Below are 12,786 nucleotides of genomic sequence, written 5' to 3'. Positions count from 1 at the left end.
AACAATACTCAGGTAGGCTGTGGCGTTGTACCAAGGGGCCCAAAAAGTGCCAAGAAAATATTCCCCACACCATGACACCACCACCACCAGCCTGAGCCGCTGATACAAGGCAGGATGGATCCATGACACCACCACCACCAGCCTGACCCGCTGATACAAGGCAGGATGGATCCATGACACCACCACCACCAGCCTGAGCCGCTGATACAAGGCAGGATGGATCCATGACACCAGCACCACCAGCCTGAACCGCTGATACAAGGCAGGATGGATCCATGACACCAGCACCACCAGCCTGAACCGCTGATACAAGGCAGGATGGATCCATGCTTTCATGTTGTTGACGCCAAATTCTGACCCTACCATCCGAATGTCGCAGCAGAAATCGAGACTCATCAGACCAGGCAACGTTTTTCCAATCTTCTACTGTCCAATTTCGATGAGCTTGTGCAAATTGTAGCCTCAGTTTCCTGTTCTTAGCTGAAAGGAGTGGCACCCGGTGTGGTCTTCTGCTGCTGTAGCCCATCTGCCTCAAAGTTGGACGTACTGTGCGTTCAGAGATGCTCTTCTTCCTACCTGGGTTGTAACGGGTGGCGATTTGAGTCACTGTTGCCTTTCTATCAGTTCGAACCAGTCTGCCCATTCTCCTCTGACCTCTGGCATCAACAAGGCATTTCCGCCCACAGAACTGCCGCTCACTGGATGTTTTTTCTTTTTCGGACCATTCTCTGTAAACCCTAGAGATGGTTGTGCGTGAAAATCCCAGTAGATCAGCAGTTTCTGAAATACTCAGACCAGCCCTTCTGGCACCAACAAACATGCCACGTTCAAAGGCCTCAAATCACCTTTCTTCCCCATACTGATGCTCGGTTTGAACTGCAGGAGATTGTCTTGACCATGTCTACATGCCTAAATGCACTGAGTTGCCGCCATGTGATTGGCTGATTAGAAATTAAGAGTTAACGAGCAGTTGGACAGGTGCACCTAATAACAGTCACACAGGACACAGTGACCTCCATAGTTACTAGACGTGTGTTCTTAGCTTTATCTGCAGTGTGTATGAGGACCTGTGATAAAGACCTTGGTGACTGCACGTTGCTCCACATTACAAAGTCTTCTGATGCCTGAATGACCACAGCAATATGTCACCTTCTGGAGTCACTCAAGGTAAGATTAATATATATATTATTTTTATGCAAAATATTTTTATTATAATATATTATATATTTTAATATATGCAGCTTAAAGGGAACCGACCACCATGATTCTACCTATAAAGGAAGATTGGGTGGTAGGTGGATGTACGGGGCGGGAGGATAGCCCTTTTTAGAGCTAATCCTCACGTCCCCGCTAACTTTTAGAAAACTTTATTAGGCTAATATGTAAGTTTTGTTAAGCCGCTACTGTGGTGTGGAGTAGCCGGAGCTGAGGCTACACGTCGCCGCTACTCCACGCCCCAGTAGCCTCTTTTCTCCTCCTTTCCTTACATCTTCGGCGCGCAGCTGAGGGGAAACAGCTCTGAGCCTGGAGCTACTGCGCATGCGCAGTACTCTGACTTCTCGGACGAGGAGCTGCGCGCCGAAGATGTAAGGAAAGGAGGAGAAAAGAGGCTACTGGGGCGTGGAGTAGCTGCAATGTGTAGCCTCAGCTCCGGCTACTCCACCCCCCAATAGCTGCTTAAGAAAATTTACATATTAGCCTAAGTCTAGCCTAGTTTTCCAAAAGATAGCCGGGATGTGAGGATTCATTCTAAAAAGAGCTCTCCTCACATCCCGTACATCCACCTACCACCCGATCTACCTTTATAAGTTGAACGTAAGTGTTAGCAATACGCTAGCATTTGTGATTATTTCAGGCACAGAAATACATGGCACAGATAAATATGCCCCAATATTTCCATGTAGCAGTAGGAGGGTCCCAGAATCAATTTCACTCGTAGGTCCCCCAGTCCAGTCCTGGAGGTGGGAGGCTGGTTAAAGGGAACCTGTCAGCAGGATTTCACATATCAGGTGATTGCAGATACTCATAAGTCCCATTATACACAACACAATCATGGCTGTTCTGCTGGTTAGTTTTTGATGAATAGGTACTCCGGGGCCTGAGTGATGTCGGCATCTCAGGCAGCAGCCGAGTCATGGAGTCACCATTACAAACACAGACAAACACATGACTCTGGCTCCTGAAGTTATATATAGATATGTAGATAACTTTTCTGAATGTGGTTTCTCAAAAACTAATCAGCAAATACATGTTGTATACAATCAGACCTGCGGCAGCCACTATTACCCCATATGTGTGAAATCCTCCTGACAGGTTCCCTTTCGTAAATGTCATTTGTTAGTCATTTGATATAAATGTACAAATCAAACTTTCACCCAATGATTCAAATGTTTAATGTTATCTCTGATTATACAACTCCTAGAGAAGTAATTATGCCCTTTCCGGGTGGAGTGAAGAGCAAAACCAAAATAAGGGAAAGTTACAAGTTTAGATTTTTGGTCTAAATCTCATTAACCCTTAAACTGAATGAGGTGTTTTTCCATGTAAGACCAACTCGTTGTTATACATACATTTTCCTTGTACTGTATAATGGACAAAAAAAAAAAAAATCATAATCCTGGACATTCACTATTGCTGAAATATTTCATTAAATGGCCCTGCAGGCACCAAAATATTGTTTAGGCAGCATAAGGGAGGGAGCATTATATGGGGCCATATTCTGATGCAGAAACATATCTTGTTTAATCCCTGAACTACGTGGTTTTGCTGAAAAAACAATTAATTATGATAATGAGGCTCTGTAGCTCCTGTCTCTTCCGCTGCGCTTCTCCTCCCACCCTAATTATGCGCTGCTCTAGACTTGTCCCGCCCAGCATAAGCCGAGAATACATCATCACTGTGTTGTCCCTGATAGACAGAAGTAATCAATCGCTGCACCATCCCCCAGCTGCTGTGTATGAGTCATCCAGCTCAGGTTAATTAGTCCTGTCTGGAAAGTTTAGGAAGCTCCATGTAATGTGTTAACATACGGCAGGCTGAAGCAATCCAGCTTTCCCAAGGTCCAGAATTTTATAACTGTTTTTTGAGCAAAACCACTCCGCTCAGGGATTAAACAAGATATGTTTCTGCTGCAGTGCAGCTACAGCATTCTCATAGTATATTTGGTTCACAATATATGAAATCAAATGGTAGATTTCCTTTAAGTATAATAGTCCAGCCCTCTAAAACCAATTCACTTTCTCATGTAGCCCCCCCCCCCCCCATGGGCAAATTAAATTGCCCGACCCTGATCTAATAGATGGTGGCAAATAGGGAAAAATAGGAAAAATCAACAAAAGTAATAAATTATACTTATCAGCAAAATCTGACATCTAGAAGAAAGCAGCACATAACCGGGCGTGTCACCTGTGCAACGTCACACACAAAAGAAACACCTGAGGCAAACACAGAGAGTGACAGTCACAGATCGCGGGGACTCGGGCCGGGGACCTCCTGCAGGGACAGGTAATGGATTTCTTATTGTATGCTAGATATATATATAAAGGTGACTTGTTCTGTGGTGGAGGGTCTGTAATGTGATAGGGGGGGCACAGACTTCCCGGATGGCTACAATTTAGGGCAAGTGTTCGTCTGTGTCTATTGTCCTGCGCTGTGAGGACACGATGGGAGAGACCAGCGGAGATCACTCCGGGTCCTGAGAGGCACAGTCCTACCTTCACCTCTTTCTAGTAACCCAGTGAGGTATATACTAATCTCATCTATATCCTGTGCTGTATATAGGCAGCCTCCATACATGTAAGAGCTGTGTCCCGATAAAGTTCTGGTAATCTGGCAGCTGACCCCATGATCAGAGACCACACAGACCGTTTCAACCTAAGATGCTTAAAGGGAACCTGTCAGCAGATTTTACACCACCAAACTACAAGTCCCCTCAGGTCGGGTGTGAAATGTCCTTTCTAGAATTCCCTCTTTTATGCAAAATCTCATCCGTTTACCTATAAAAAATCTCCTCCAAAGTCCGGCAAATATGACTCGTCTCACCACATTTTGACATAAGAGCTACGGAATGTGATGGCGCTATATAAATAAAGGTTATTATTATTATTATTAGGGGTAGGGGGGTAGTGCCACTTATCTTCTGTTCTATAGCACCTACCTACATGTTTTTTGTATCAGATTAAAAACAAGAATCTCATCTTTCAGATACAATCTTATAATTCTGTGATCTACAGACAAGGACAAACAGATGGGAATTAGATCTAAATCTGCAGCTTGCGTTTCCAACTATGGGGCAGATTTACTTACCCGGTCCATTCGCGATCCAGCGGCGCCTTCTCTGCGGTGGATTCGGGTCCGGCCGGGATTCACTAAGGTAGTTTCTCCGACGTCCACCAGGTGGCGCTGCTGCGCTGAAGTCCGCCAGAGTTCACGATCCTATTCCTGGTGAAGGTAAGCGCGAGTCCTGCAACACTTTTTTTTAAAAAAATGCAGCGGTTTTTCCGAATCCGTCGGGTTTTCGTTCGGCCACGCCCCCGAATTTCCGTCGCGTGCATGCCGGCGCCGATGCGACACAATCCGATCGCGTGCGGCAAAATCCTGAGGGCAATTCAGGAAAAATCGACGCAAATCGGAAATATTCGGGTAACACGTCGGGAAAACGCGAATCGGGCCCTTAGTAAATGAACCCCAATATCTTTAGCTTCCTGTGTATTAATGTGATTGAATACAATGGGGGATATTTATCAGGACCTCTGCACACCGCCACTGGCGCAGAGGCCCTAAAATAATCGCAAATGCTAGCTTATTGCTAGCTTCTGTGATTATTTTCCCCAATTCGCCACCTTCACCTAGTGTCCTATCTGCAGGCAGCATGTTATAGAGCAGTGGGAGCTGAGCAGATTGTACATAGTGTCCTATATGCAGGCAGCATGTTATAGAGTAGGAGGAGCTGAGCAGATTGTACATAGTGTCCTATCTGCAGTCAGCATGTTATAGAGCAGTGGGAGCTGAGCAGATTGTACATAGTGTCCTATCTGCAGGCAGCATGTTATAGAGTAGGAGGAGCTGAGCAGATTGTACATAGTGTCCTATCTGCAGGCAGCATGTTATAGAGCAGTGGGAGCTGAGCAGATTGTACATAGTGTCCTATCTGTGAGCAGCATGTTGTAGAGCAGGAGGAGCTGAGCAGATTGTACATAGTGTCCTATCTGCAGGCAGCATGTTATAGAGCAGTGGGAGCTGAGCAGATTGTACATAGTGTCCTATCTGCAGGCAGCATGTTATAGAGTAGGAGGAGCTGAGCAGATTGTACATAGTGTCCTATCTGCAGGCAGCATGTTATAGAGCAGTGGGAGCTGAGCAGATTGTACATAGTGTCCTATCTGTGAGCAGCATGTTGTAGAGCAGGAGGAGCTGAGCAGATTGTACATAGTGTCCTATCTGCAGGCAGCATGTTATAGAGCAGTGGGAGCTGAGCAGATTGTACATAGTGTCCTATATGCATGCAGCATGTTATAGAGCAGGAGGAGCTGAGCAGATTGTACATAGTGTCCTATATGCATGCAGCATGTTATAGAGCAGGAAGAGCTGAGCAGATTATACATAGTGTCCTATCTGCAGGCAGCATGTTACAGAGTAGGAGGAGCTGAGCAGATTGTACATAGTGTCCTATCTGCAGGCAGCATGTTCTAGAGCAGGAGGAGCTGAGCAGATTGTATATAGTGTCCTATCTGCAGGCAGCATGTTATAGAATAGGAGGATCTGAGCAGATTGTACATAGTGTCCTATCTGCAGGCAGCATGTTATAGAGCAGTGGGAGCTGAGCAGATTGTACATAGTGTCTTATCTGTGAGCAGCATGTTGTAGAGCAGGAGGAGCTGAGCAGATTGTACATAGTGTCCTATCTGCAGGCAGCATGTTATAGAGCAGTGGGAGCTGAGCAGATTGCACATAGTGTCCTATATGCATGCAGCATGTTATAGAGCAGGAGGAGCTGAGCAGATTGTACATAGTGTCCTATATGCATGCAGCATGTTATAGAGCAGGAAGAGCTGAGCAGATTATACATCGTGTCCTATCTGCAGGCAGCATGTTACAGAGTAGGAGGAGCTGAGCAGATTGTACATAGTGTCCTATCTGCAGGCAGCATGTTCTAGAGCAGGAGGAGCTGAGCAGATTGTATATAGTGTCCTATCTGCAGGCAGCATGTTATAGAGCAGGAGGAGCTGAGCAGATTGTACATAGTGTCCTATCTGCAGGCAGCATGTTATAGAGCAGGAGGAGCTGAGCAGATTGTACATAGTGTCCTATCTGCAGGCAGCATGTTATAGAGCAGTAGGAGCTGAACAGATTGTACATAGTGTCCTATCTGTGAGCAGCATGTTATAGAGCAGGAGGAGCTGAGCAGATTGTATGTTATAGAGCAGTGGGAGCTGAGCAGATTGTACATAGTGTCCTATCTGTGAGCAGCATGTTATAGAGCAGTGGGAGCTGAGCAGATTGTACATAGTGTCCTATATGCATGCAGCATGTTATAGAGCAGGAAGAGCTGAGCAGATTATACATTGTGTCCTATCTGCAGTCAGCATGTTATAGAGTTGGAGGAGCTGAGCAGATTGTACATAGTGTCCTATCTGCAGGCAGCATGTTCTAGAGCAGGAGGAGCTGAGCAGATTGTATATAGTGTCCTATCTGCAGGCAGCATGTTATAGAGCAGGAGGAGCTGAGCAGATTGTACATAGTGTCCTATCTGCAGGCAGCATGTTGTAGACCAGGAGGAGCTGAGCAGATTGTACATAGTGTCCTATCTGCAGGCAGCATGTTATAGAGCAGGAGGAGCTGAGCAGATTGTACATAGTGTCCTATCTGCAGGCAGCATGTTATAGAGCAGGAGGAGCTGAGCAGATTGTACATAGTGTCCTATTTGCATTTGCAGGCAGCATGTTATAGAGCAGGAGGAGCTGAGCAGATTGTACATAGTTTCCTATCTGCAGGCAGCATGTTATAGAGCAGGAGGAGCTGAGCAGATTGTACATAGTGTCCTATCTGCAGACAGCATGTTATAGAGCAGGAGGAGCTGAACAGATTGTACATAGTGTCCTATCTGCAGGCAGCATGTTATAGAGCAGGAGGAGCTGAGCAGATTGTACATAGTGTCCTATCTGCAGGCAGCATGTTATAGAGCAGGAGGAGCTGAGCAGATTGTACATAGTTTCCTATCTGCAGGCAGCATGTTATAGAGCAGGAGGAGCGGAGCAGGTTGTACATAGTGTCCTATCTGCAGGCAGCATGTTATAGAGCAGGAGGAGCTGAGCAGATTGTACATAGTGTCCTATCTGCAGACAGCATGTTATAGAGCAGGAGGAGCTGAGCAGATTGTACATAGTGTCCTATCTGCAGGCAGCATGTTATAGAGCAGGAGGAGCTGAGCAGATTGTACATAGTGTCCTATCTGCAGGCAGCATGTTATAGAGCAGGAGGAGCTGAGCAGATTGTACATAGTGTCCTATCTGGTGCCTTTTCTTTCTGGGTATCTTGTGAGTTTTCTATGTTTGTGTATTCTATGGTCACGTTTCTGCTTTCTTGGAAATCTATTCATCTGTCCTTGAAAAACTGGTCTGTCTGTATTTGTGTTACATTGTTTATTCTTTTGTGTTTGTTTTTAATAAATATCTTTCATAATAACTTCCTGATTCCAAGCCGATCCCTAAACCGTCATTGTCTTCTCTATAACTGCTGCCTCCTCTTATATATAGGTACCAGGCAGTCCTGTGTATAGCACCATTGTCTTCTCATGTCACCTGTCACTGCCCTATAGCTGCTGCCTCCTCTTATATATAGGTACCAGGCAGTCCTGTGTATAGCACCATTGTCTTCTCATGTCACCTGTCACTGCCCTATAGCTGCTGCCTCCCCTTATATATAGGTACCAGGCAGTCCTGTGTATAGCACCATTGTCTTCTCATGTCACCTGTCACTGCCCTATAGCTGCTGCCTCCTCTTATATATAGGTACCAGGCAGTCCTGTGTATAGCACCATTGTCTTCTGTACATGGAGGTTCTATCTAAGGAGAGAATGTATCCGTGTGTGGGGGGAGGGGATTAAAGTTTACTATGGAGCCCAGTCACGTGGAGTAATGACCTTTGGTTCTGTGCAGAACACGGTGGACTTTAGACTGGACAAACCCTTCCACATTATAAGTTACAAGTTACATAACTGAGTTCTTTTTAGACTTCTTGCCTTGCTAATGCTGCGCTCTTGTGATACTCTGGTACGGAGACTATAGGATTAACCAGTCAGTATAGAGAATAAACATTTGGCACTAGGAAGTATAAAGTAAACATAGAAAACAACATATTGGGGCACATTTACTTACCTGGTCCCTGCGCAATCCCCGATCCGGACTGTCCGACGAGGATGAAGTCCGGCGCGATTCACGTAGCTCGTGCGCCCGATATCCTGCATCTGTCGCTTCCTCGCTCAGGTCCGCCGGGGTTCACCTTCTTCTTCCCGGTGCATGTAATTACGACACAATTCTAACTGTTAAATCCCGCGCGTAGTCCGAATCCGTCGGGTTGTACGACGGCCACGCCACCTGATTTGTGTCGTGTGCAAGCCGGCGCCGATGCCGCAAAAACCGATAGCGTGCGACACAATCCCCGGCGCGATGCGGTGCAAAACGGAAGTCGTCGGGAAACTTAGTAAATGAGCCCCAGTGTGATCTATACACACACACAATAAGGTGACAGGTGAGGAATGGGTCCGAGCCACCAAATTGAGATCTGTTTTGAGTTTGGCGGAATTAGCACCCATATCCCCCAAAGCACCCACAGGTGCTGCTGTTCGTGCTTCGCGTTCCTGATCTGGGAAAACATGGAAAACTGGTTGATTGACCCTTATTAACCACAGGCATATATTCTTTGGGCATGGCTGTGATTGGCCAGATGGGACATGTGACTGTGCTGCATAATAGCCACTACAGACAGGAGACAGAGCTAGGGAGAGGTTACTGCTCTTCATAGGATCAGTCAGAAGGGTAGCCCTTTTCAGGGCACTTAGATAGGGAAAGGAGGGACAGGTGGAAATCTGGAATAATTGCCCTTTTTAGGGCACTCTGAAGAACTGCATTAAGACTGATTAAGTGTCGGACCGGTCTTAGTGATATTAGCATTTACTGCAGCAGCCAGTCTCGGTATAGTTTGCAGTTCTAGCTAAATCCTAAATGCGCTGTCCAGCAAAATATATAGATAAAGGGAAGTGATTGTTATAAAAGGGGGAAAAGGAAGCAACTAGAAAGTAAGGAAGGAGGGAAAAAAATGATAGTGAAGAAGAGATGAAGAGGGATGGAGAAGGCTGGAGGAGAATGATGAGGCATTCCTCAGTTTGGATCTTACCCGCCAGAGGATAGAGGAGAACATGGTAGAGATGACTGTCTATAGATAAGATATTACAGGGAGATTATTTTGTACATAGTGTCCCGGCAACTGATACAAACAATTAGAGATACATTTTAGCGTTACTTACAGACACTTTCTTGCGTGTTGCTCGTTCCTTGGTTACTATTTCTTAGTTGCGTCTTTATATTGTTACATAGTTACAGGACGCACACCATACAGAACAATACAGTCACATAACCACATTACATTACATACAGGGGGAAGATTACGCACAAAATACAATACAATAAGCTACATGCATGGAGGCTACTACATGTGCGGTGATACAGTCATATCTTGTACTTAGCTTATTGCAGAATGGACACTGCCCCGAGCTCCGCTTCCACCAGGTACTGGCTCTTAAAGGGGTATTCTCCTCTCGTCTGGGCACTCACATTCAGTTTCATTAATCTGACATATACAAACATTTCTTCAATTAGATGTTATTAAAAAAATGTTCCTGTGTGAAGATAATATATAACTTATAAATGTAGTCATATGGTCCCTTAGAAACAAGACTGTGTCCTTGGATACGGCCACCTCTGCTGGAGGGATTGCACAAGGAAACAAAAAGTTTCAGAATATTAAATGTGTTACTGCATGTCCCACAGCCGTCCTGTGGTAATGATTGCTGAATCCAGGTGGTCAGGCAGGACTCAATATATCTGGCCACTGCTGCTAAAATGTGAGGTGGTCGTATCCAAGGAAGCGATCTTGTTTCTAAGGGAAATTATCTTCACACAGGAACATTTTTTTTAATAACATCCAATTGAAGAAATGTTTACATTTGAATTAAAATATATGTGAATGCCCAGATGGGAAAACCCTATTAAGCTTCCTGGTGCTTGGTAATAATAATAATATAATCTGTATTTCTATATTGCCATCATATTCCGTAGCTTTACAAATCATACGGGACATATACAAATATAATATTACATTATAGACAGTCAAATGGAACAATAGGAGTGATGGCCCTGATCACAAGAGCTTACATTCAATAAGGATGAGGGGGGGCACAAGAGCTTACAGTCTATGAGGATGAGGGGGTGACACAAGAGCTTACAGTCTATGAGGATGAGGGGGTGACACAAGAGCTTACAGTCTATGAGGATGAGGAGGTAACATAAGAGCTTACAGTCTATGAGGATGAGGGGGTGACACAAGAGCTTACAGTCTATGAGGATGAGGGGTGACACAAGAGCTTACAGTCTATGAGGATGAGGGGATGACACAAGAGCTTACAGTCTATGAGGATGAGGGGGTGACACAAGAGCTTACAGTCTATAAGGATGAGGGGGTGACACATGAGCTTACAGTCCTATGAGGATGAGGGGGTGACACAAGAGCTTACAGTCTATGAGGATGAGGGGGTGACACAAGACCTTACAGTCTATGAGGATGAGGGGGTGACACAAGAGCTTACAGTCTATGAGGATGAGGGGGTGACACAAGAGCTTACAGTCTATGAGGATGAGGGGGTGACACAAGAGCTTACAGTCTATGAGGATGAGGGGGTGACACAAGAGCTTACAGTCTATGAGGATGAGGGGGTGACACAAGAGCTTACAGTATATGAGAATGAGGGGGACACAAGAGCTTACAGTCTATGAGGATGAGGGGGACACAAGAGCTTACAGTCTGAGGATGAGAGGGTGACACAAGAGCTTACAGTCCATGAGGATGAGGGGGTGACACAAGAGCTTACAGTCTATGAGGATGAGGGGGTGACACAAGAGCTTACAGTCTATGAGGATGAGGGGGTGACACAAGAGCTTACAGTCTATGAGGATGAGGGGGTGACACAAGAGCTTACAGTCTATGAGGATGAGGGGGTGACACAAGAGCTTACAGTCTATGAGGATGAGGGGGTGACACAAGAGCTTACAGTCTATGAGAATGAGGGGGACACAAGAGCTTACAGTCTATGAGGATGAGGGGGACACAAGAGCTTACAGTCTATGAGGATGAGAGGGTGACACAAGAGCTTACAGTCTATGAGGATGAGGGGGTGACACAAGAGCTTACAGTCTATGAGAATGAGGGGGTAACACAAGAGCTTACAGTCTATGAGGATGAGGGGGTGACACAAGAGCTTACAGTCTGAGGATGAGGGGGTGACACAAGAGCTTACAGTCTATGAGGATGAGGGGGTGACACAAGAGCTTACAGTCTTTGAGGATGAGAGGTGACACAGGAGCTTGCAGTCTATGAGGATGAGGGGGTGACACAAGAGCTTACAGTCTATGAGGATGAGGGAGGACACAAGAGGTTGAAGAGCTTGTATAATGGTCTTTATAAGGGAACAGAATAATTTAATAAATTAAAACACGACTGCTGGAACCAGTCATCAGCCGCATCTTATATACAAAGTCAATGGGGGTCATTTACTAAGGGTTTGATTCGCGTTTTACCGGCGGGTTACGCAAATTTTTCCATTTTGCGACGATTTTCCCTGTATTGCCCCGGGATTTTGGCACACGCGAACGGATTGTGGCGCATCGATGCCAGCATGCACGCAACGGAAATCGGGGGCGTGGCCGAACGAAAACCCGACGGATTCAGAGAAACCGCCGCATTTAAAAATAAAAAAGTGTTGCGGGACCTGCGCTTACCTTCACCAAGTATAGGATCGTGAACTCCGGTGGGCCTCGGCGGACTTCAGTGCAGCAGCGACACCTGGTGGACGTCGGAGGAACTCCCTTAGTGAATCGTCGGAAGACCCGAATCCACCGCAGAGAACGCGCCGCTGGATCGTGAATGGACCGGGTAAGTAAATCTGCCCCAATGTGACTGCAGAGAAGCCTGAAGCTTGGTCTCTGGTGTTTGCTGCATAACAGATGGGTGGAGGACACAGGATGGATTAGTAACGAGAGAATTGAAGCTTCATGCAGTTTGCGAGTGTGATAGATCTGTCCAAAGAGATGGGTTTTGAAGGACACCTACCGTCAGGAATGTACCTATGAAAGCAGATCTGATGCTAGGTTCCCATTAATAACCTAAACCCTAACAAGCTTTCCTACCTGTCCCTCCCTACCTGCGCACCACCTAGGGACAGCCTGACTCTCGCGCCCCAGCACTGAAGCAGCGCACGGCTAGGGTGCGACAGCAGAGGCTACGGGGGCCTGTGCAGCCTTTGCTCTCACTCCACGGAGAGGCTACTCCACGCCCCAGTAGCCTCTCTGAAAAATTAGATAGATAATCTCTAGATTAGGTTACACATTGTTGTAGGGTTGGGCAAGCATTCTTTACGGTCGAGGTTATTAATGGGAACCTAGTATCAGATCTACTTTAGCAGGTACATTCCTGCTGCTAGGTTTCCTTTTAGAGCATCGTTTGTAGATTTGGATA

General features: G+C 46.0%; 1 protein-coding gene across 2 annotated transcripts in view; it reads left to right on the top strand.

Moving 5' to 3' along the window:
- Positions 1-1,112: 1,112 nt before the first annotated feature.
- The window catches only part of LOC140069270 (NACHT, LRR and PYD domains-containing protein 3-like), a 43,365-nt gene continuing 31,691 nt past the window's right edge, over positions 1,113-12,786 (top strand). The window contains exon 1 of one of the 2 annotated variants that reach the window (XM_072114753.1): positions 1,113-1,167. In XM_072114753.1, coding sequence (XP_071970854.1) covers positions 1,129-1,167 — 39 coding nt within the window. In that variant the 5' untranslated portion in view covers positions 1,113-1,128. Of the gene's footprint in view, positions 1,168-3,434; positions 3,505-12,786 lie in introns of those variants that run through there. The other variant, XM_072114754.1, reaches the window with a different exon arrangement.

The sequence above is a fragment of the Engystomops pustulosus genome, chromosome 7 (assembly GCF_040894005.1).
Source record: "Engystomops pustulosus chromosome 7, aEngPut4.maternal, whole genome shotgun sequence".
Taxonomy (NCBI): Eukaryota; Metazoa; Chordata; class Amphibia; order Anura; family Leptodactylidae; genus Engystomops; species Engystomops pustulosus.
This window is presented reverse-complemented; position numbering and strand designations above follow the sequence as displayed.